The sequence below is a fragment of the Felis catus genome, chromosome A1 (assembly GCF_018350175.1).
Source record: "Felis catus isolate Fca126 chromosome A1, F.catus_Fca126_mat1.0, whole genome shotgun sequence".
Taxonomy (NCBI): Eukaryota; Metazoa; Chordata; class Mammalia; order Carnivora; family Felidae; genus Felis; species Felis catus.
The window spans coordinates 82,648,898-82,670,324 of NC_058368.1; the positions used below are offsets into that span (position 1 = coordinate 82,648,898).

Sequence of the window (21,427 nt, forward strand, 5' to 3'; positions counted from 1 at the left end):
GTCCTCAAGCCCAGCTAGTGCCCATGTGCAGAAGGCCCCCAGGCGTGGCGTCCATTGCACAGAGGCCACCGCTGCAGGAGACACAGAGCAAGGCCTGACCGCCTGAAACACCTCCAGCCTGTGAGGCATCCCTTGCTGGTGGGTAACCTGCAACTGTGTCCAGCGACCCAGCATCTGTCCCTTGGGAAAGGTCACAGTTCACCCCGGCGTCTCCCCTCGACACGTGAATGTGGTGCCTCATATCCATCATGAGAAGGCCAGTGGGGGCCATGGGAGGTTGCTCAGCTCACAAAAGCAGGGCCTAGGGCGGGAGGAGGGTAGCTGCATGTTGTACATGCTGTCTCATCACGAGACAACTTCCTACAGTTTCCAAAATAGTTAACTGATTCATTAGTACTCACTTCCCACCATCAGGGCCTGTGCCACGGAGATAAAACCACGAAATGACCCAGAAAAACGCTACAGAATTGAAAACAACATGCCAAATAACTTCACGATGCACCTAGCGGGCAGCAAGGCCTGCTGTTTCTAGTTTCTTCCATAGCACATGCAGCCTCGTAAGAGTTGTTCTAACTACTCTAAATGCTTCATCAACTAACCTAGAACTCAGGAAAACCTCCCATTTCCTACTGCACCCGCAGGGAAAACACAGCCTCCTAACGACGTGGCACAACTGTTCCTGCAAAACTACATTTAAGGGTGAGGTTACGATTCTTGGTTAATATTTTACTTTTAAGTCACAAGCAGCTGCTTAAGGAAGATGCACAGAATGGATGGTGTTGGAAGCAGCCTGCGGTAAAGCTGGAGCTGGAGACACCTCTGGGTCCCCTTGGAGGGCAACCTGATGGGACAAGCGGGCCCCAAGGCCTGTGGGGCGGGGCAGGTAATGAAGTTGAGCCCACAGAGCCAGGAGCTCAGGGACCAGACCCCAGGTGCCCGCCACCAACTCGTGCTCTCCCAGCCTGGCCCTCTGCACAGCCACGTGCTGGACGAGACAGGGACAGGCACTCAGGCCCAGCACATCACCACCACTGTCACGCAACCCTCTTAGGAACCCTAGGAAACAGCCATTATTATCCTCTTTTTACAGACACAGAGAGGTTAAGTGACTTGCCAACGATCACACAGCAGGTAAGGTGCAGAGCCAAGAACGCCACCAGCTGTGTGGCCACACTGCCCCTCAGCTGCCCTTCTGGTCCACACCCTAGACCCTCAGGCCATATCAGTTTGGTCCATGCTGCAGGGGTCTTTCCATCTGGCCAGCATGAGATCTGTCTATGCCCTGCCCCCAAGTGTGACTGAGGCACTTCAAGGCCACACTCCTGGGGAAGCAAAGAGCTAGTCAGACACAGCCTTGGTGTTCACAGGGATCCAACATGATGCCCCCAAATGTCCCCCCTCCCCACCCAGTGCTGATGTGCTTGGGGTGAGCACCCTATGTGCTGTCAGGGGCGAGCTGTGTGGGTGCCCCCCTCTCCCCTCCCAGCCATGACAGACAAACACCGCCAAACATGGCCGAATGTCCCCTGGGATGCAAAACTGCCCAGGTTTAAAACCATGGCATTAAAGGACAAGCTGTGTGTCTGGACACGCTCCTGGAGACCAGCGCTGCCTAGGACCAGATGTGGGTGAGCCTAGGATACCTCTTGCAGAGGTGGGGTGGAGACGATGGTAGCCTGCATGCAGGTCCAGCCCCCACCCTCTCAAGGAAGGGGCAAGGTTCACTAGTTCCCCAAGAACAAACAGTCTGAGAAAACCTTACAGGCCCCCTCTCCGTCGGGTTTTCCACTCCGCTTTCACAGGATTGGTGACTCTGAGTAGTGTTTACTAAAAACCCAGGAAGCTAGGGGGCTGGAGCCTTCCCACTGTGCTGTCACTCAAGGCCTAGAGGCCGAGGTTGGAAAACCCCAGGATCAGGAGGACCTCCCAGAAAGGGGTGAGCCTGCTGTTCCCACATTTCCCCAGTTGGGAGCCTCAGCTCTGGAGCAGCTGAATGACTGCTTTCTTCCTCTCACTCCCATGCCCTCCCAGCAAGGACCCTGCAAACTACAGAAGGGTCTGGAGAGAAAAAAGAAACAAAGGACCCAAATCTGTGTGTTTGTATACAGCCTGCTGCTGCCTGCGGGCCTCCGCTGTGCCACACGGTTCTGCCCTGTCCTACGGGCCCTATTTTAGCTGAAGATGGTTTGCAGCTCTGAGATGCACATGTGTAAACACAAACGTAGGAAACACTGTCCAGTCTCCAGGCCCGTCCCTAGCCCTCCCTGCTTCTGCTCCCCACTGTGTGTCACTGCACCCTGTCTCAGGGAGTCCACGAAGCCTCCGTTACAAGACAGGGCGCTGTCACATCCTGCCAAGGAAGGGGAAGCAAATCTTCAGAGCTTCAAATGAGGGGAAGATTGCACTTGAGAACAGATAAGCCCTTAGAGAAGGTAAAACACTGACTTGATTTTTAATTTATTTTTAAAGATAAAATAAATGCTATTCTTATTCAATGTGGCCCGTTTGCATAATGACAATCCCACATACATAGTTTCTGTCATTTCTAAGGGTTCTCTAGCTTTGGGAAGTACGCTGTCAGCATATGTAGTGTGCACACCCAAGTATCTGTGCCCCAGAGAAGTGGCAGGTCAGACCTGTCCAGTCTTCTTAGCACAAGGGAGAGCTCGCCTCCCCAAGACCTGAACATTCTCCACTCACTATCACTCATAAATATGAGACTACTTATCCTTCAGTCTATACAACTTGGAAGGCAAGGCCTATATTTTCTCTGCATCCTGTGAAATCCCCAGTGTATATGGCTCCACAGTCCCATATGATGGTAGCAGCCAACTACCATGGGACAGTCGGAAACATCAGACCCTCTGGGTTGGCTTTGGTTAATGGTCGACCTGTGTGATTCAGAATCAACGCCTAAGCAACCCACGAGCAGTTTACAGCAGGACAAAATCTGAAAACTAACTTTTCCCCAACTAGCATTTGTGATTAATACATCAAGTCAAACTAAAAGTTGTTGGGGCACCTGGGTGGCTCAGTCGGTTGAGCGTCCGACTTCAGCTCAGGTCATGACCTCGTGGTCTGTGAGTTCAAGCCCCGCATCGAGCTCTGTGCTGACAGCTCAGAGCCTGGAGCCTGCTTCAGATTCTGTGTCTTCCCCTCTCTCTGCCCCTCCCCTGCTCGTGCTCTGTCTCTCTCTGTCTCAAAAATAAATAAAAACATTAAAATAAAAAAAATAAAATAAAAGTTGTTGCCATTGCCTTGCAGTGACCCAAGAAGTCCTCTGTCTGACACCTACTTCTGCATGCCACCCTTCCTGGCTGCCACCCCTCCCACCCCAGCCCAACACGTACTTACACACCCCATAGAACCCCCCAGATTAGGTGCCTACAGAGATTTCCCCCAACAGCCTGAAATCTCTTCTGGGAAAACAACGCCATCACCATCCTTAGGCCTCACTGACACCGAACTCCAAGCTTCTGAGTGTGAGGTGGGGCTGTGGGCCCCGTGTGCTGTGCTGCCTGCCTCTCAATGCCAAGTGCCCTCGCCAGCCTGCCAGCTGCCTTCTCTACTGCCACTTGGCAGATATAGCCTACTTTTTCAAATCAGCGTTCGCAAATTCACAAAACCGGCCCACAGGAGAGCTGACGCAGGCTGTGGGGACAGCAGTCCAGAGAGGCCAGGGGCGCCTTCCAGAAGGAGGAGAGACACACCATTACACTGTCACTGATCACAGTGAATAACGACCAGGGGATGAGAAGGCCCGGACACTCTGCCGGCCCCTCCTGCCCCCTCCGCCCCCCTACCCCCTTGTCCAGGAAGATAGGAAAGGGGTTCCCTGAAGAGAACACCGGGAAACACTTTAGGAAACAGTCACAAATAGAAAACCAAGATCCTGAGCAAAAACATCATGACAAGTGGTTTTTTTCTCTCCGTGTGACCCTTTATTTCCAGTCAGGACACGCATAAACACATTCTTGGGTCCAAATGCTGAGAAAGTCTTTCTCCACACGCTTGTCGCAAGCGCTCGGAGCAGGAAATGATGAACAGAGAAAGGAATGCCAGAGTCCAGATGGATGCGGCCAGCCGGGGGCTCGGGAAGCCCAGCGGCCTCCTGCCCAGGCCTCCCTCCTTTCTCAAGGCGTCCCCTGCAGCAGGCGGCTCCGACGGAAATGGTGACCCACCGGCGAGGCCTCCTCTCCCCCAGGGAGGTGTGTGCGGGCTTCCCACCAGCAAGCCGCCAGTCCCAGGGACACGAGAGCCTGCGTTCGTGCCCCCCCCCCCCCAGTTCCCAAGCGGAAAGAACTTCTCATCAAAACCTACAGTCGCTCAAGGACGACCTTCTCCTGGTGCCACCCAGTGCTCCATGGGGAGCAGCCCCCCCCACCCCGACCCAGTGCCCCATAGGGAGCAGCGCCCCCAACCAGTGCCCCGCAGGGAGCAGGCCCCCCCACCCCGACCCGGTGCCCCGCAGGGAGCAGGTGCTGGGACCAACGCTGGCAATGCCCCTTGTCACGCCTCCCTGGAATGACAACCCTCGCACTCACTTCACTACATCCCCGGAGTCCCTGGAGAGGAACTGCCACCATGGGCAGCCAGCTGACAAACAGGCCAGAAGCAAGTAGGAGAAAAAGCCACAAGAACACCCCAGGATGTGGGTCTAAAAAGCAAAGTCTTTTGATTCAAATACAAAAAATTAAAATATCAAAAACAACTGCAGAGAAAGCTCTCAAGGCAGAGAGGGGACAGGTGGGTTGTCCCAGCATGGAGGCCCCAGGTAGGCTCAGACTAGCTGTGCCCCCAAAACACACCCGCAGACCCTGGGGGGCCAGCCCAGGGAAGCCACACCAGGCAGAAGAAAAAGGACTGATTTGCTTGAGAAACAGGAACCCTTTTTAAAGGCCACACACATTACCAAGGCAGGCAAGGCTGGCTCCCTGGTGCCGTGAGTCTCAGCGAACGGGGAGGAGCCATCACAAGCTAGTGGTAGGAGCCTCCCTCACGTCTGTGCCACCACTACACTGGGCACACAGCACTGCGCTTCTACCCACAGACAAGCTCTGGGGCCCGTGTGTGTGCCCGTGTGTGTACTGTGTGCACAGGTGTGTGTGCACGTGTGTGTCTCTGTGCGTGCGCCCATGTGTGCACATGGCTGTGCACATGGCTGTGTGTATTCTGTGCATGCGTGTGTGCATCTGTGTGTGTGCTGTGCACACATGTGGTGGGTGCCTGTGTGTGCACGTGGCTATGTGTGTGCCTGTGTGTGTATTCTGTGCCTGTGTGTGTGCTGTGTACGTGTGTGTACTGTGCACACATGTGGTGTGTGCCTGTGTATGTATTCTGTGCATGTATGCAAGCATGTGTGATGTACCTACATGTATGCATGTGTGTGTGTGCTTGTGTGCATGTGTGGTATATGCCCATGTGTGTGTTCTGTGCATGTGTGTGCACATGCAAAACCATGTTCCAACAGGAGGAGGCCTCATAAGAAAGTAAAGATGGACAGCTGCCCCTCTAAGCTAAACCCTCTACCTCATGGGGTGCAGCTCTGAGGAAAGTCCGAGAACACCTGGCCTTCCATAAGCCTGGCCAAGTCCTGGACATGCTGCATGCTGGCAGTATGTACTCTCCACATATGTACCATACGGGCAGAGTTTACTGCCCTGGAAACTCAGCCCTATAAAGTAATAAAATATCCAATTGTTTGACCCTAAGTTAAAGACTGTTTATGGCAGCCAGCCCTAGGACAGGCCAGCCTCAGCCCTGAGTGGTCTGGAATTCCCCAGTGGGGCCCTTATCCCGAAGGCCATGGGAAGACCAGGCAGGTCACAGCACCCACCCCAGACCTCAAAACAAGTAGTAAGCTTGGCCAGGTCCCCTAGGGTCTGCACACTGATGGGTTTTCCAGAACCAGCCCGTCTTCCTGGATCTCTGCTAATAGCTCTACACCACAGTCTGACCCCAGCCTTGGAAAGCCCCAGTTTAGCTGGGCCAAAATAAACAGATGCCCAGAGGCTTAGGGGCCTGGGTCTAAATTCCCCCCTGAAGTATCGGGAGTTTAACTGCCCTGCTCAACCCATCTTCCACCTGCTACGAGGCCAGGCCCTCACTGCCTGCCTCGCCCAGAGAGCTTTCCCTGCATGAGGTAAGGTGGCAACTGGAGGAGAGAGTGGGGCCGCCCTACCAGAAGGAGCAGATGATCAGCCAGAAGCCGGAGGGCGGGAGTCAGGAGAGGCAGCGCTGCCTGGCCATGGCAGGCCTCCTTTGGAAGGAGGTCTCAGGCATTCTAGGCAGGTCAAGACACTCAGCTGGGAAGTGGCTCAGCAGGCTCTGAGCCCCTGGCTGTCCACATGTTCATGCAAAGGGGTCGCTCTGCTGAGTGAGTCCCATAAATGCTCATTTAAAGATCCACCACGGAACAGAAGGGCTCGGGTGGGAAGGCAGATAGCTGCTGTCTGAGGAAGTAATTTGAGAACACACCCCAGAAGGCAGTTCCTTGTAAAGGAACAAAACGCCTGGGTCTGGGGCAGATGAAGTCCCTCGCAAGCCAACACGCACAGCCACAGGCTCTCCCGCTAGTGTGATCATGGCAAAGTCACCAGCTTCTCCGAGCCTCGGAGGCGGGGGCCAGTTAAAACAGCTGTTCTGTGCTGCACAGAATCCTTACAAGATCTGACAGGGCAGTGTACTACTTTGGCGGACACGTCCACGGCTCCCTAACCAATGACTGATCTGGTGGTGTGAAAATGGACAAAATCAAACAGTCTGTTCTTGTACCTCCCAGAAGTGGATTCAGGAACAAAGAGAGAAACCACAAGAGCTAAAAAAGGAAAACGAATCTTTTTCCTCAGAAGAAAAGAAACACACGACAAAGCCACAGAGCTCTAGAGGCACATGTAACAGTCCTCCAGTCCTGCATGGGCCTGATTGTGCGGCCTCTTTTAACGGACGTGACAAGAAAGCAGGAACCAGCCCTGAGTCAGTGCACGGACAAGTGGCCCACACGAGGGTCACACCTAATCAGACCCACAGTGTAACTTAGGAGACTGTGAGTCCAAAAACAAAGCTCCAGAAAGATATACACACATAATTAACACTCTCAACTCTGTTAAGCATCCTGAAGAATCCAGAAGCCTGAGCTCAGTCCCAGGAGACCCACAGAGGGGGAAGTTGGTTCTCAGGAAAGGCCTGGAGACTTGGTCCTGCTCCTGGTGCTAAAGGAGGCATCGACGGCACCTGCAGCTGCTGAGGAGAAAATGCTGTGGTGGGTGCACCCTGTGGTGGGTGCACAGGGGTCCAGCCAGCCTGGTCGGGAAAACACTGCCAGGCGCGGGTCTCCAGGATGAGTCACCCTGAGTCTAAGAAAGACTTAGCCACTCTGTTTACCTTTGGGTTTTATCCCATTGGTGATGAGTGGGCCAAGATAGAACAATGCTTCATATTTTGGAAATTATTCAGACAACAGGAACAGAAACAATATGAAGAGGAAAGAGCAGGCACTAGCGTCATTCCTCAACAGACAACAGTGAAGGGTACTATGGTCTGTTGTGTTTCTAGAAAAGATTCTGATTTACAGCGTAACCCTGAGCACAGATTCCAGCCTCCTCCCAACCATTGGAGGAGCGGGCTGCCCCTCACAGTGTGGGTCAGGTGCGTGGGACGAGGCGGCATGGGTCAGGTGTGAGATGTGGCACTTACCAGCTGACTCTAGGGCCAGGATGCCGCTGTCCCCAGAAAAGGATTCAAGCTTACTCAAAAACTGAACCAGGAATGCCAAATTTCAAGATGAACAGAGCCACAGCCCCAGGGAGCTCAGCTCTGTGTACAGAAACACACCTCGGCTTTCAGATGCTCATCAAACAAGGAATCACTATCTTTGATCCCACAGTCAGCTTGATAATCCACCACTCCCAGCAAAGACTAAATACTCCAACCTAAAGCTTCCCAGATGCTGAGGCCCTGGTGGCCCCTGAGTCTGACCTGACAACCCTCTTGTGAGAACCACTTCCTGTGTTCTATCCCACAGGGCAAGCTGGGAAGCCAAGATGCGGGGCCATTCATCTCCTTATTGCTAAAGATGATCCCGGGCCTGCATTTATACCAAAGCTGGAATGTGCTGACCGTTCATTCTGAACGCTGCCTCACACTTAGAGAAAAGTACTGGGCCATCTGTTGTGACGAAATTCCCTTGCATCCATGTCAATTTCTCTGAGGGGCCAGGCTGACCGGAGGCCCGTCACAAGCCAGCCCCTGCCCAGGGCTCCGACAGACTTACCTTTGCCCCACTGTCTTGTTCACTGGTTCCCAACTTCAAGGGCAACCCCGCCCCAGACTCTCCCTCACCTCTCAGCAATCTAGGCAAGTTATTTTACCTTTCTGGGCCTTTCCTCTCCAGAAAGTTCTTTCCATTTTAAAGTTGTGATTTTTATTTTTTTTTATTTCTTTTATTTTTTTTTTTAATTTTTAATGTTTATTTTTTGAGAGAGACAGAGACAGAGCAGGAGCAGGGAGGGGCACAGAGAGGGGGAGACAGAATCCGAAACAGTCTCCAGGCTCTGAGCTGTCAGCACAGAGCCTGACGCGGGGCTCGAACTCACAAACCGTGAGATCATGACCTGAGCCGAAGTCGGATGCCCAACCGACTGAGCCACCCAGGCACTCCAAAAGTTGTGATTTTTAGACTCTTCATTTGCCAATCTATATACATAAATCCACATGCCTGAGTAATAGTAACGCCCTTGATTTTCTGAAACCGATCTTTTCTTTTTCACTCACTTTCCTCTTCCACACTTCCCACCACAGGGAGCCCAGCCGATAGGCTTATGTGGAACTTTATCTCCATATCTGCACGTGCGTATCTGTGTTGTACTATTCTTTAAGAGGAATATCTTGGTAGATTCTTCTGCATTTTGTTTTTCTTTCTAGTCATACCCCATGGAACTTCCTGCACGTCACATGGCCTGGCCTGGCTCTAACTCATTCTTCTGAAAGCTGAATAATATTCCACACTGTGGAAGCCCCATAATAGAATCACCCTTTGAAGCGGCATTTACTTCGTTTCCACATTGCGCTATTGTTCATTCAACAGTGGGCTGTGGTGGTGCGCCAGGCAGTGACCCTTCGCATACACCCCCACCAGCTGGTCAAAGCAGTCTGTCCTGCGGTCAGCCCCTCCTCCACTGTTACAGACCCCCGTTCTGACGTCGGGGCGCAAAACACCAGACCATCAGTGAAGACTTCCTGCTCAGGCACCAGGATCTCCCCTCTCCTCTCGAGCGTCAGACCATCCAGGGGTGATAAGCACCACAAGACAGGACATCAGGTCCCCACAAGGCTCGCCCAGAGTCCGGAGGCCTGTCAGCACACAGCATTGGCTGTGCTGGCCGCGCTCGCCAACCATGTTGTCTCCCCACCCCAGCACGTCCACGCAAGTCTACGCCACATGCTGACTGCACACTTCTCACCGGGCAGGTTCACACCTTTCCTGATATTGCCCACGTGCAAACACACACGTGAAAGTCCAGCTCTCTCTTCCTGATGAATCTGCCTTAATTGGAGCTAGCTCCACTCTGTCACCTGAGTTACAGGAGAGCCTCAAACTGCACTGGCAGGAACACCCAGAAAGATCGAGCAGTGAAAGTGCCTTTGCTCACACATCCTCATTAAGCACCACAAAAACAGCCTTACTCTCCACTCTGACAAAGGAAGAAACTGAGGCAGACAGAGTTTGGGAGATTCTGCTAAAGTCACAGAATCAGTGAGAAACACAGGTGGGACTCACTCTGGAGTCTGGGATCCCAAGTGCCCTTAGTCATACCCTCCTCTTCTAGCTGATTCCCAGAGGCTTTTGTCCCTACAGCACCCAGGGATGCTTGTCTGTGCCCACAGTGGCCTGAACCCACCTCCAAGATCATTAGGAAGTAGGGGGTGTGCACTCATAGCCTCACTTCCAAGGGCAAATTGCAAACCTCAATTCTCCGGCATTACCAGATAGCACTTCCGCTTGTTTCTAGCAAATACACCCATCTCCTTTCTAAACATGTGCACGTCAAGGGCGCCTGGGTGGCTTAGTCGGTTGAGCGTCTGACTGTGGCTCACGTCATGATCTCACGGTTCATGGGTTCGAGCCTGGTGTCGGACTCTGTGCTGACGGCTCGGAGCCTGGAGCCTGCTTTGGATTCTGTGGTTTCCCTCTCTCTCTGCCCCTCCCCTGCTCATGTGCTCTCTCTCTCTCTAGCTCTCTCTTGCTCCCTCTCTCAAAAATAAATAAATGCTGAAAAAAAATTTAAATATGTGCACATCTATGACTAAAACATGATGTGTGATGCTCTGATTCCCCAGTGCCTTCAGGAAGGTGTAAGTGTTCACATACTCAAATGCCTCATTAGTTTCAGAGGAGCAAATCCAAACGTTCCTACCAAATGCCACCTTCCAGCCAAGTGATTCTACCTTCGGGAGCCAATGCTCTGCTCACCTGCCCGATGCCTTCTCCCAAACGTATGGGCTGCCAGTGAACCTGCTTAACGAGCCATCTCTGGATTTCTGTGCTTAAGACCCCATCACCACAATTCCCCTCCTCTCCAATGTCTACCTCGGCAGCCTCTAGTCAATGACCACAAGTCTCAGAACAACCAGGCCGGTGTTCCTGGCTGATCACCCACGAAAGACTGTGGCCCTGTCCCCCCACCTCATGAACATCAGCTGCCTGCTGGCCCTAAAACTCAGCACTGCTCTGCTTCCCAGCACTTCACTGTACCCCTACCACTCAAACCCAAGATCACACAGAAAGACAGACCATAACAAGTGGTGTGGAGAACAAGAACGTCACATAAACATGGATTTAAACCTCAGCTCTCTCTTACAGGCTAGGTGACTTTGGTTAACTTACAGGAGTCTCCCTCAACTTCAATGTCATGGAGTTGTGAGAATTAAAACGAGTTAATACACGTAAACTAGATCCCAAAAGTCTGCAACCCTCTCCACCCCACACATATGCATGGCAAACCCACCCCTTCCCAGGTAAAACTTGGAATCGAACTAAAATCACCCTTGGCCCCTGAGCCCGGTGCTCCCCAGACATAGCCCAGAGCGGCACACTAGTCCTTAGGGTTAAAAATAGTACAGGCAGCTAGCTGAGCTCGGTTAATAGAATATCCAGGTTAATTTTAGCATCAGAGAGCTCAAGAGAATATAAATCCCTGATGCCAAGAACCATGTGTGGCCCGCACGACCCCTTCTTTCACCATCAAACACACACGATGAAAAAGCCAACATCACTGATACCACTCCCTTATACCCACAAAATGGCTTCTCTAATTGGGGAAAACCATTTCTTCTTAGCCCTGTGAAGACACTACCACTAACAACAACTATTTTAAATTATCAAGCAGGACAGCACCTCATCTGACCCTTACAGGCCTCTGTGATGGGCACACTACTGCTTCCCCTGTAGGAAATCCACATTTAACAGAGCAGACCCAGAACCCTAAGCTTCCAGCCCCTGTGGTCTGGGCCTTCTTCACCACACCACACCCCTCCTAACCAGCCATTCAGCCGAGGGAGGTGCAGGCCAGAACCCTCAGCCACCACTTCCTGTTCCCCTCTCATTTGGTCCCTGCCTGACGGACCTCCTGCTTCTGGTCCCTGGGATTATGTTTGGCGACCAGTTGTGGGGACAGCACGAGGTTTGTGGGCCCCCCCCCGGGTCCCCAGCACCAACAGCCTGCAGGGCCACAGTTTGCGGGAGGAGCAGTCAGTTCTGATGTGCTTGCGCTGGACACAGACCACCATCAACTTCTTGGTGGACAAGTTATAATCTTCCAGAGAAGGAACACAACAGCACGCCCTGGGGCTGGCGCAGCCCAAGAGGACCGAAGGAGAAGGAAGGGAGAGCTGGGGAACGGAGGAGAGCCCGCGGCAGGGAGCTGGCGTGAGACACAAATGCCAACACACCAAGTGGATCCAAACTGTGCCATCAAACCTGATGATGAAAACCAGTGACAGAGCACGAGGGCTCTTCTCACCCCGGAATGCAGGCTGGGATTTTTTTTTTTTTTTCAGCTTGCCAGAAAAACCTTTGTATATCCCTCTTAACTGAACACATTTATCAAGGTGATACTTTTAAAAACCAGTAGTATACCGCCACCATGGAAAAGGCAAAAATCACTGGGTATTGACCGTAACACGGCACCTAAAGGAGCACCGTGTCCAAAATAACACTGCCCTGAAGAGCTCTCGTGGGTCCTTCGCACAAGCTCCGACAATCTCTGAGCAGCCTCCCTTCCAGCACGAAGGCCCTGACTCATGGAAAGTCAGAAGAGCACACTTCCTCAAAGTTACCATCTCGTAGGAAGTGCACTTGGCCTTACCCGACACGAGCCACTGGTGTAAAAACAGTCACGACTATTACCAAAGGTGGACAAGGTCTAAGGTTTGCAAGTGTGCAGAAGAACTACCCAGAACGACTGTGACATTTAAGTGGGGGGGGAGACAAGAACTCATAACAGTCACAACACAAATGCCTCACTCTGATCCGGCATTTGCAGAAGGTGGACAAGCAGGAGGAGGAGGAAAACGAGGAAGAGACTCTGCCCAGTGTCCCCAGCTTCTCAGTGAGACCAAGTCCCATCACGCAATCCGAAACTACTTGAGACAAGAGGGCCAAGGCCCAGGCACCTAAAAATCTCTTCATCCTCCCAAACATGTCCTGCCTTTTTTCTCAGCAACAGGAGCAGTGATACTGCTTGTTGGTGTCAGCTTAGGAGGAATTTTCTTTCTGTCCTTTTCTGGGAGCGAGGAGGTGGGCATCAACGTGGGCCAGAACAATACCGTCTTGTAAGCCCCCACCGGATGCAGCCGACAGCTATTGCCTGCATTTTGCAAATGGAAAAATGAGTCTATGGAAGGGGAGGGTGCTTGCTCCGGGTCACCCAGCAGGCCAAGAGCACACAGGCATGCAGCCAGCCAGCCTGGAGACGAGGCTCCGAGATGAATGGACGGCCTGGCCAGCGTGTCCCCGAACAAGGAGGGGCGAGCGTGCATGTGACCATGTGTATGATTCATGCACGTCTGCCCCTCCTCCAGATCAACTGTGGTGTTCCTCGTCATCTCGCGCCTTCAAGACCAGGACATTCAGGCAAGTCAGAGCCGAGACTGACCAGAGCAGACCAACAAAGGAAAAATCAAGAGCTCAGCACACCCCCTTCCAAGCTCAGGATCACCCTCACCACATTCTATTAACAGGTGTCCCTCAAGTTCAAGCCAGCACACCCACAGTTCACCTTCAGAAGCACAGCCTAGGCCATTTCTGTGCTCAGACACAGGAGGCTGCCCTGCCTGTGCTAGGTGGAGGCCCCTGCTCCCTGAATGCCCCCCCCTACAAAGGTGAGACACAGATGTCTCCCCCTTGCAGCCCAGCCCCCGCCCCCAAACATGGGGAGGGAGGGCCCCAAAGGGTCCCACGTGGGGGTAGACACGGCAGATGGGCTGGGTCGCGGCACTAACCTCAGCTGAGCTGGGTGTGTTTCTCTTGCTTGTTTAAAGTGGAACAGAAAGGACAGAAAGCCTCGCCAAGCAGCATCTTCAAAGCCCTTTCCTTCCACCCCAGGCCCCTCCTTGTCCGGTCCAGAGCCCACTCACGAACGTGCACCAGCAGGCTAGTGGAGATGCTCTCCTGGATCTTCAGGTGTCTCTCCTCACTCTCCTGCCTCACATACTGTGCCATTCTGGAGAGAAATCAACCTCTCCGCTCAACACACCAGTGTTCCAGAATGCTCCCAGGATGAGTCTGAGACTGGCTGTGCCAGGCCTGAACCATAAAGTCCTCAGACCCACTCCTGCCTGCTGTGCCCGGAAGCCTGGCACACTCCTCCACAGACAGACCCCCACCCAGGTCCCCTCCTGCTCCCCTTGATTAAGGAAGCACCTCAAACCCTCACACAGCTCAGTGGACCCAGGAACTGATGAGGGCACCCTCCCTGCCCCCACGTCAGCGGGAGGGTAATGCTGAATCTCTCAGTGCGAAAGTGACAGCAGATCCCAACCAAGCGAACAGGGAAATGGTTGCAGGCAGCGTAAGTCCGCTTCTCAGCCAAATATCAACAGTGTCTCAGTGACGATCCATAAACCAAAATAAAGCAGACAGGAAACAACACGCTGATTTGGGGGAGCTGGAATTCCTCAGGCAGCATCGAATGTCATCAACAACTGACACTCAGTCACTGGGCGCCTGGCTGGGTTCCCAGCGGCCCCTTTTCACATGGGAATAGAAGGGACTGTGGAGGCAAGAAGGACCTGAGGACAGACGACACTCTGGGTCCTCGGGAACCCTCTTCAACATAAGCTGCCCTCCCAGCCGCACATTTATGGCACCAACGTCTAACGGTCACTCGGAGGCAAGGATCTTGTTTTGGGGGGGAGGGGAAGGGGACGTGCACATCACCCTCCCGAGATAAAATGAATCCTCCAGATAAACCCAGGAAGTCCAGATATAGCCCTCCAGCCCACTCCAGAATCCGCCTGTCATTTCCCTCCCCCAGCTCATGGACCCAGTGACAAGGGCAGAATCCTCCCCGGTGACACAGCCTGAATGGCAGGCGCTGGTGGCCAAAAGCTTCCCCCCCCCCCGCCCCGCCCCGGCCAGTTCTCAATGGAAGGGGGGGTGCTGGGGTGGCTCCCCGTCTCCCAGCCCGACGGAGCCCAGGACCGAGGGCACGCCACACACATCCGCCTACACGGACGCGCACGCCCGCACCAGTCCGCAGCCCCAGCCGGCCCCACGGCCCTGAGGGAACGCGGGGAAGGAAGTTTCTGGGTGCAGCAGCGGAGGGCAGATGCGGAACCTGAGGTCGGCGGGTCGGCCCCCGGCCATGCACGCACCCAGGGCCCCCACTCGCGCACGCTCCAGGCGGGGACGGGCCCCGTGTCCTGCACCGCACCGCCCCCCACCCCGAACCGCGCCTCCAGGGAGCCGCTTCCCCCGGAGCAGCCGCAGCCCGGCCCGTCCTCGGGGGGAGGGGACGCGCGGCGCCCCGCCGCCCCCGGCCCTCACCGATCTTGATCTTCACGCTCTGGAAGACCCGGAGCCCTTCCTCCTCCACCGCCATGCTGGGTCGCCCGCCCGGGAGCTCGCGGGGCCTCGCCGAATTCGCGCGCCGAGCCCCGCGGAGCAGCCGGAGCCCGAGCGGCGGCGCAGTCCCCGCGCTCTGCGCCAGACCCCGCGCGCGCCGGGTCCGCGGCGCCACCGCCGCCCGGCTCCGCCCACCGGCCTGCCCAGCTCCCCATTGGCCGCGGTAGCAGAGGGGCGGGGCGTGAAGGTTCCGCCCACAGCGCGACTCCAACTGCCCACTGGCTGCGGCCTAGGAGGCGGGAGCGAGACGGCTCCGCCCGCAAAACAGCCCCACCTCCACATTGGCCAAGGCTCGGAGAGGGGCGGGGTCGGTCTCTGGGAGGGATAGGAAGGGACCCCGCGGCGGTGGGGGGAAGGGGGGGCGCGGAATGGAGGGGGAACAGGGCGGGGCGAGGAGAGGAAGGGGGGGAGCTGGGAGGGGGATGAGAAACCGGCGGGGGCGTGGGGTAAAGGACTGGGCGTGGGCGAGGGGCGCAGGATGAGAGGATGCCGGGCTGGGGGTGGGCACAGGACTGGGGGGGGAGCCAGGCAGAGCATGGGGTTGGACCCTGCAGGGGCACGGGGGGGGGGGGGGGGGGGGGGGGCGGGAAGAAGGGAGACCCTGAGGCTTGGGAGGGGATCATCCAGATTAATGCGCTCAAAAATCTTGAATCCTAGATGTCCCTAAATCTACTGGACCTGAAGACGTGTCCCATTTCTGCGTGTTAGACAGCGGTGCTCTCTCTGTGGTTGAAGATGATTTCAGAGACCTCTGAGAGAGTAGTACACCCCGTGATCAGCCTGCAGCTCCACTCCTCCACCATGTCACCATCACCCAGCTGGAGAAGCGCCAGGCCTGACGAAAAAGGTCCTATCTGCCAGGGAGCCTCACGACCTAGGAAACATGTGCCTAGGGACTGAGAAAATTCACAGAACCGGATCCAGAGAATATTGGATTCTGGCAGGCAGGGCAAGAACGTAGATCAGGTTAGAGTTTATTGATATGGGATCCTTCCATCATGATACAGGATTTGGCACCTTAGCAAGTACCCCATGCCACTAGCGTGGCCTTTGGAAGCTTATACAAAGTGGTGCCCCACACTAAGTGGAAATGCCAAACACCATGGCAGACAGCGGAGAAAAGCATCAAAATGCTCAGACAAGTGGCACAGGAGAGTAAACACATTCCCTAAGACCCGGAAACCTAGTTATGGGCTAGGTTTCCTGGAAAGCCCAGAGGACACTCCATTTACAGAAAGGAGTGTGCAGATGAGACCCTGAGCGGTAGCTGGCATTCTAGGACTGGTCGGCGAGTCCAGATGCTGCTACAGAGAACACTGGGCTCCCTGACAGCAGTGACCATGATCACACAGTGACGGAGGACGAGCAGTGATGTCTACCCACTAGAAGCAAGCCAGTTGCTATATTATACTGAGCAGCAGGACTGGAGTGGTGGCTGTGCACTCTGAACTGCAAAGAGCTACAAGGTGGTCAGCTAGATGTGGTGTCAGGAGGGCACTTAGCCAGCCAGTGGGGTACTGCTCCGTTCTTGCAACCAAAGGAAATCAAAGATAGGTATGAGGAGGCTGAAGGAATTTGCCCCAATAAAACCTGTGAACCAGTTCTCATCTCCAGAACCCCCTGACTGGAGGAGAGGACTTGGCCACACATATGCATAAGGGTTCCCTTAGGACTTCCCGCAATGGCAGCTGTGGCCATTTATCCAGACATTTCAAGGGCAATTGGGCTTTGAGTCTGAATCGACATGATACCCAGTGACCCAAGATGTCATCATGCCCCTGTTAGAATAGGACTTGTGAGGTCCGGGAAGTAAATAGAGGCCTGGCCCGGGGAAGGCTCACAGTAGGCCCACTGGATCCAGGGACCCACCTAGGGGACCATTTATTTTCTCTGGCACTGAAGGTAAAATTGGCATAGACATATGTTACAGTTGTCAGAAAACCCATATTGGTTCCTTGGTGTTGGGGCTAAGAGTCACCCCAGCAGGGAGGGCCAAGTGGGGTGCCAGGATGGAAAATAAAAACCATAACACATCCTAGGGAAGATTGGGACAAAGACTCCCCTTAAAGACCGGAAAGGTCATGTAACTCACCAGTCCCACCTATGACTCCAGACAGATTCAGGAGGGTGACAGTGGACCACACAAGCTCAACCATGCAGTAGTCCCAATTGCAGCCACTGTACCAAAGGTGGTGCCACTGCCAGGCCACGTCAGCACAGCCTCTGGCCGTGGAGCTGACATGTCCACTCTTCTCCATCCTGAAGAAGAAAGAATCAGAAGCAATTTACATCATGTGGCATGGACTAATGCACACTTACAACCTGCCCCACTGCTAGGCTTCCCTGCCCTCTGTTATAAAACAGTCCAAAGAGACCTGGACCATCTGGGCAGGATTCAGAATGTTAATTGGCTCACTATATTAATGACATCATTTTAATTAGGCCAGATGAGCAAGAAGTTGGCAGTTCATTGGAGGCTTTGGTAAGACATGTGTGGTCTAAGACACACGTGCTCAGAGGACAGGAAGTAAATTTGCGAAGATTCAGGGCCTCCCCACATCAGTGAGGCAAGAGGTCCACAACTATGGGCCTCTCTTTCCCTCTACAAACCACAGAGACCAGCACAGCATACTTCCAGGATCCCTTCCTTAACAAAGCCCAGCATCCACAGAACTGTGCAAGTACCCTGTCTTCTCAAAACTGTGTTCTGCACAAAGGAATTGATCGCTAGTTTTCCAAATTAAACTCAGTTCCCTTAGAGCTTATGATGATAAGAAACAGGAAAATATTGGGGGATTAAAGGAAAAGATGAGACTTTGTTGAAAGTATCTATAATCTCTTTTGTTTATTACTCACTGTTAAATTTTTCCCTCTTTGATAGACCCTCTTTTGTGACACTCCGCAAAAAAATATTTCTTGAAAAGTATCAGTCTATCAACAGGTATTTATGAATTGCTAAGACAGCATAATTAGATCATTTATTAATCATATCTGATCAATAGACTTTCAAAGTGGCATAAAATAAGTGACTAGTATATAATAGAATAATTTTTATTATTTTTAAAGGTTTTTATTTATTTTTGAGAGAGACAGAGCACAAGCAGGGGAGGGGCAGAGAGAGAGGAAGACACAGAACCAGAAGCAGGCTCCAGGCTGTGAGCTGTCAGCACAGAGCCCGATGCAGGGCTCGAACCCACGAACTGCAAGATCATGACCTGAGCCGAAGTCAGACACTTAACAGACGGAGCCACCCAGGCGCCCCTAGAATAATTTTTAAAGGGTCCAAAAAAAGTAATGAGGGAAGAAGCTATTGAATCAAACATCTACAGTGAAAACAGCTACTGCAAAGAGTTCACAGCTCTGCTCTCAGTTTCCTGGTTTTCAAGGTGAAAACAGAAATATGGAAATATGGCATTTTATACAAGTTCTATTATTTAATACACAGAAGTGTATTAGTTTTCCAGAAAAGGCTATTTTAACCAACTAAGCAATGTAAGGAATTGTTTTCATAAGGGACATTCAGCACCTTGGGGAAGGATACTTTCAATCTCAAATGACTAAGTAACCTTTGCAACACGCTCACTTCAGCACCTGGCACAGAGTAAAAACTCAACTAGTATTTGTTGGATAAATGTACTGGAATCTCCTATTGTCTCACGAAAACTTTAGGAACATGATGTTAACTCATAGCTTTCTGAGAAGATTCAGCCAGCTCTTGGGAGTTAAGGAGCTCAGCTCCCTCGTGGCCCAAGTGTCTATGAGACATGACACCACACACCTTTGGATGATGCTGTTTGGGCCACACAGAGCACAGAGGCATGCGGGGACACATCTACACTCAGGTTCCTTGTGGACACTCGAAGCCCAGATGTGCTGCTGGTAGAAAGGAGGCCCTGTGCTCCGGACGCAAGTGGACCAAGAGGCCACACCGGAGGCCTTGGTGGTGCATAGCCATAGCTTTTCCAGGCAGCATGAGGGGCCACACCGCCTACCCTGCTCACGCCTCAACAAGCAACTGTGTGCCTGATGAGGGGAGGGAAGGGATGTCACATCTGGCTGAGAGCTGGGAAAACCCACTGGGATATTTTTCAGGCTCTCCTCCTGCTGTGGCAAATGAGAGGCCTCATTTTGAAACTCAGAGATAGAGGCAGCCTGGATCCCTAGGTCACACTGGAGGGCCACTAGGATCTACGGCTGTGAAAGTGACAAGTGTGAAAGTTCCCTCAGGTAAAGCCGGTAAGATCTGGGAATCAGGTAGCCCAAGCCTGTCCTACCCTTGCTAATAAAAACCTTAATGAAGCGTGTATGGTAAAATCCACAGCACAGGAAGCACCAGATGTTGGTGAGGATGCGGAGAAAGGGTATCCCTCCTACACAGCTGGTGGGAATGCAAACCGGTGCAGTCACTCTGGAAAACAGTATGCAGCGTCCTCAAAAAGTTAAAACTAGAACTACCCTGTGATCCAATAGTCGCACTACTGGGTATTTGCCCAAAGAATGCAAAAACACTAATTCAAAGGGATACATGCACTGGATGTTTATAGCAGTGCAATCTACAGTAACCAAATTACAGAAACAGCCCAAGTGTCCACTGACTGATGAATAGAGAAAGAAAATGTAGCATACCTATCTATCTATCTATCTATCTATCTATTTACACGCATGATGGAATATTACTCAGCCATAAAAAGGAATGAGATCTTGCCACTTGCAATGACATGGATGGAGCTAGAGGGCATTATGCTAAGTGAAATAAGTCATTCAGAGAGACAAATATCATATGACTTCACTCATATGTGGAATTTAAGAAACAAAACAAATGATTGAAGGGAAAAGAGAGAGAGAGATAAACCCAGAAACAGACTCTTTTTTTTTTTTTTAACATTTATTTGTTTTTGAAAGAAAGAGACAGAGACAGAGCATAAGCACGGGAGGGGCAGAGAGAGAGGGAGACACAAAGTCCAAAGCAAGCTCCAGGCTCTGAGCTGTCAGCTCAGAATCCGATGCGGGGCTTAAACCCATGAACCACGAGATCATGACCTGAGCCGAAGTCAGATGCTTAACCGACTGAGCCCCCAGGGACCCCCAAGAAACAGACTCTTAACTCTAGAGAATGAACTGAAGGTCACCAGAGGGGAGGTGGTGGTGGGGGCGGGGTGTGGTATGGGTGAGATAGGTGATGGGTGTTAAGGGGTACACCTGTTGTAATGTACAGAAGTGTTGAATCACCATGTTGTACACCTGAAAATAGTATTACACCGTATGTTAACTAAAATCTAAATAACAACTTAAAAAAGTTTACATGGTATGCTATTTTATTAATACCAATGCAATAGTAATCAATATCAATTCAATCATCTGTGAATTTGAGTTAATAAAACACAACCCCAGATGTCCAGTGGATTTACCCACTAAATAGATTTGTGTAATGTCTTGATTGCTTATTATGAAAATATTTGCTCAAAATAACTTTTTATCATAATAAAGTTTAATTTGCTATTTTTGACCAGAATTAGTCAAATATCAAAGTACTTTTTGAAGACACCCCCTGAAATCAGCAACTAATTAGACTCCAAATCTTGTCTCATTAGCTATGGCAGGAATATATGTATTTTTTTCCTTTTAAAATCTCCATCAAATTACCCCAGAAAAAGTTAAAAGGAGGAGGGCCCCTAATTCACACTATTTGAGATGGGCATGTGCTGTTAAGACCATCGTGACTCTCAGTATTCAACAGAATCACAGCGCAAGCTCCACAGGAGAGAGAGCCCAGAACTCTAGAAAACCCTCTGTCTGCCCCACAGGTGCTTCCTGCAGGGATCCAGACACAGAGGCCAAACACAAGTGCACCAGCAAGTCCTACCCTGTTCCTCAACACCGTTACAACCCGGCAAATCGATTCATCAGCGGCCAGGGAGACCTGTTCCTTCTGTAAAACGTTAGACCCAACATAACAGTAAAAACTTTCAAAGGGTAAAAATGTATGTGTGTGCCCATCATTACAACACAAGTGTTTTTATTTCTCTTTATTTCCTTCAAGGTTTTATTAGTATTTATACGCATATAACTTGTTTAAATGCACATCTCTTGTGTTTAGCAGTTCATTTATTTAGCAAACTTTTACTGAGCACCTAGCACGTGTCCAGAACCTGCCAGGCCCTGCGGGAACACCAGAAAACAACACACACCCCTAACCTCAGGGCCCTTGAACTTCCTATGTAGTGACTACCACTGACAGCTTTCCCTCCGGCTGCACTTAGTTCGGTTTGGAACAAAATGGAAAAAAAGAGAAACAGAGGAGAA

The 21,427-nt window shown here is 52.1% G+C and overlaps 1 protein-coding gene and 1 long non-coding RNA gene across 4 annotated transcripts in view; one reads left to right on the forward strand and one right to left on the reverse strand.

The window, feature by feature from the left end:
• RASA3 (RAS p21 protein activator 3) overlaps nt 1-15,233 on the reverse strand; it is a 121,532-nt gene extending 106,299 nt beyond the window's left edge. Inside the window, exon 1 of one of the 3 annotated variants that reach the window (XM_045056241.1) lies at nt 15,047-15,233. In XM_045056241.1, coding sequence (XP_044912176.1) covers nt 15,047-15,101 — 55 coding nt within the window. In that variant the 5' untranslated portion in view covers nt 15,102-15,233. The remainder of the gene's footprint in view (nt 1-15,046) is intronic. The other 2 variants (XM_045056242.1, XM_045056234.1) reach the window with 2 other exon arrangements.
• A 59-nt stretch (nt 15,234-15,292) lies between these two features.
• LOC109492661 lies at nt 15,293-21,116 on the forward strand. Its single transcript, XR_002146611.3, has 3 exons — nt 15,293-15,431; nt 15,782-15,971; nt 20,929-21,116. It is a non-coding gene; the product is annotated as an uncharacterized LOC109492661 (long non-coding RNA).
• The last annotated feature ends 311 nt before the right edge of the window (nt 21,117-21,427 follow it).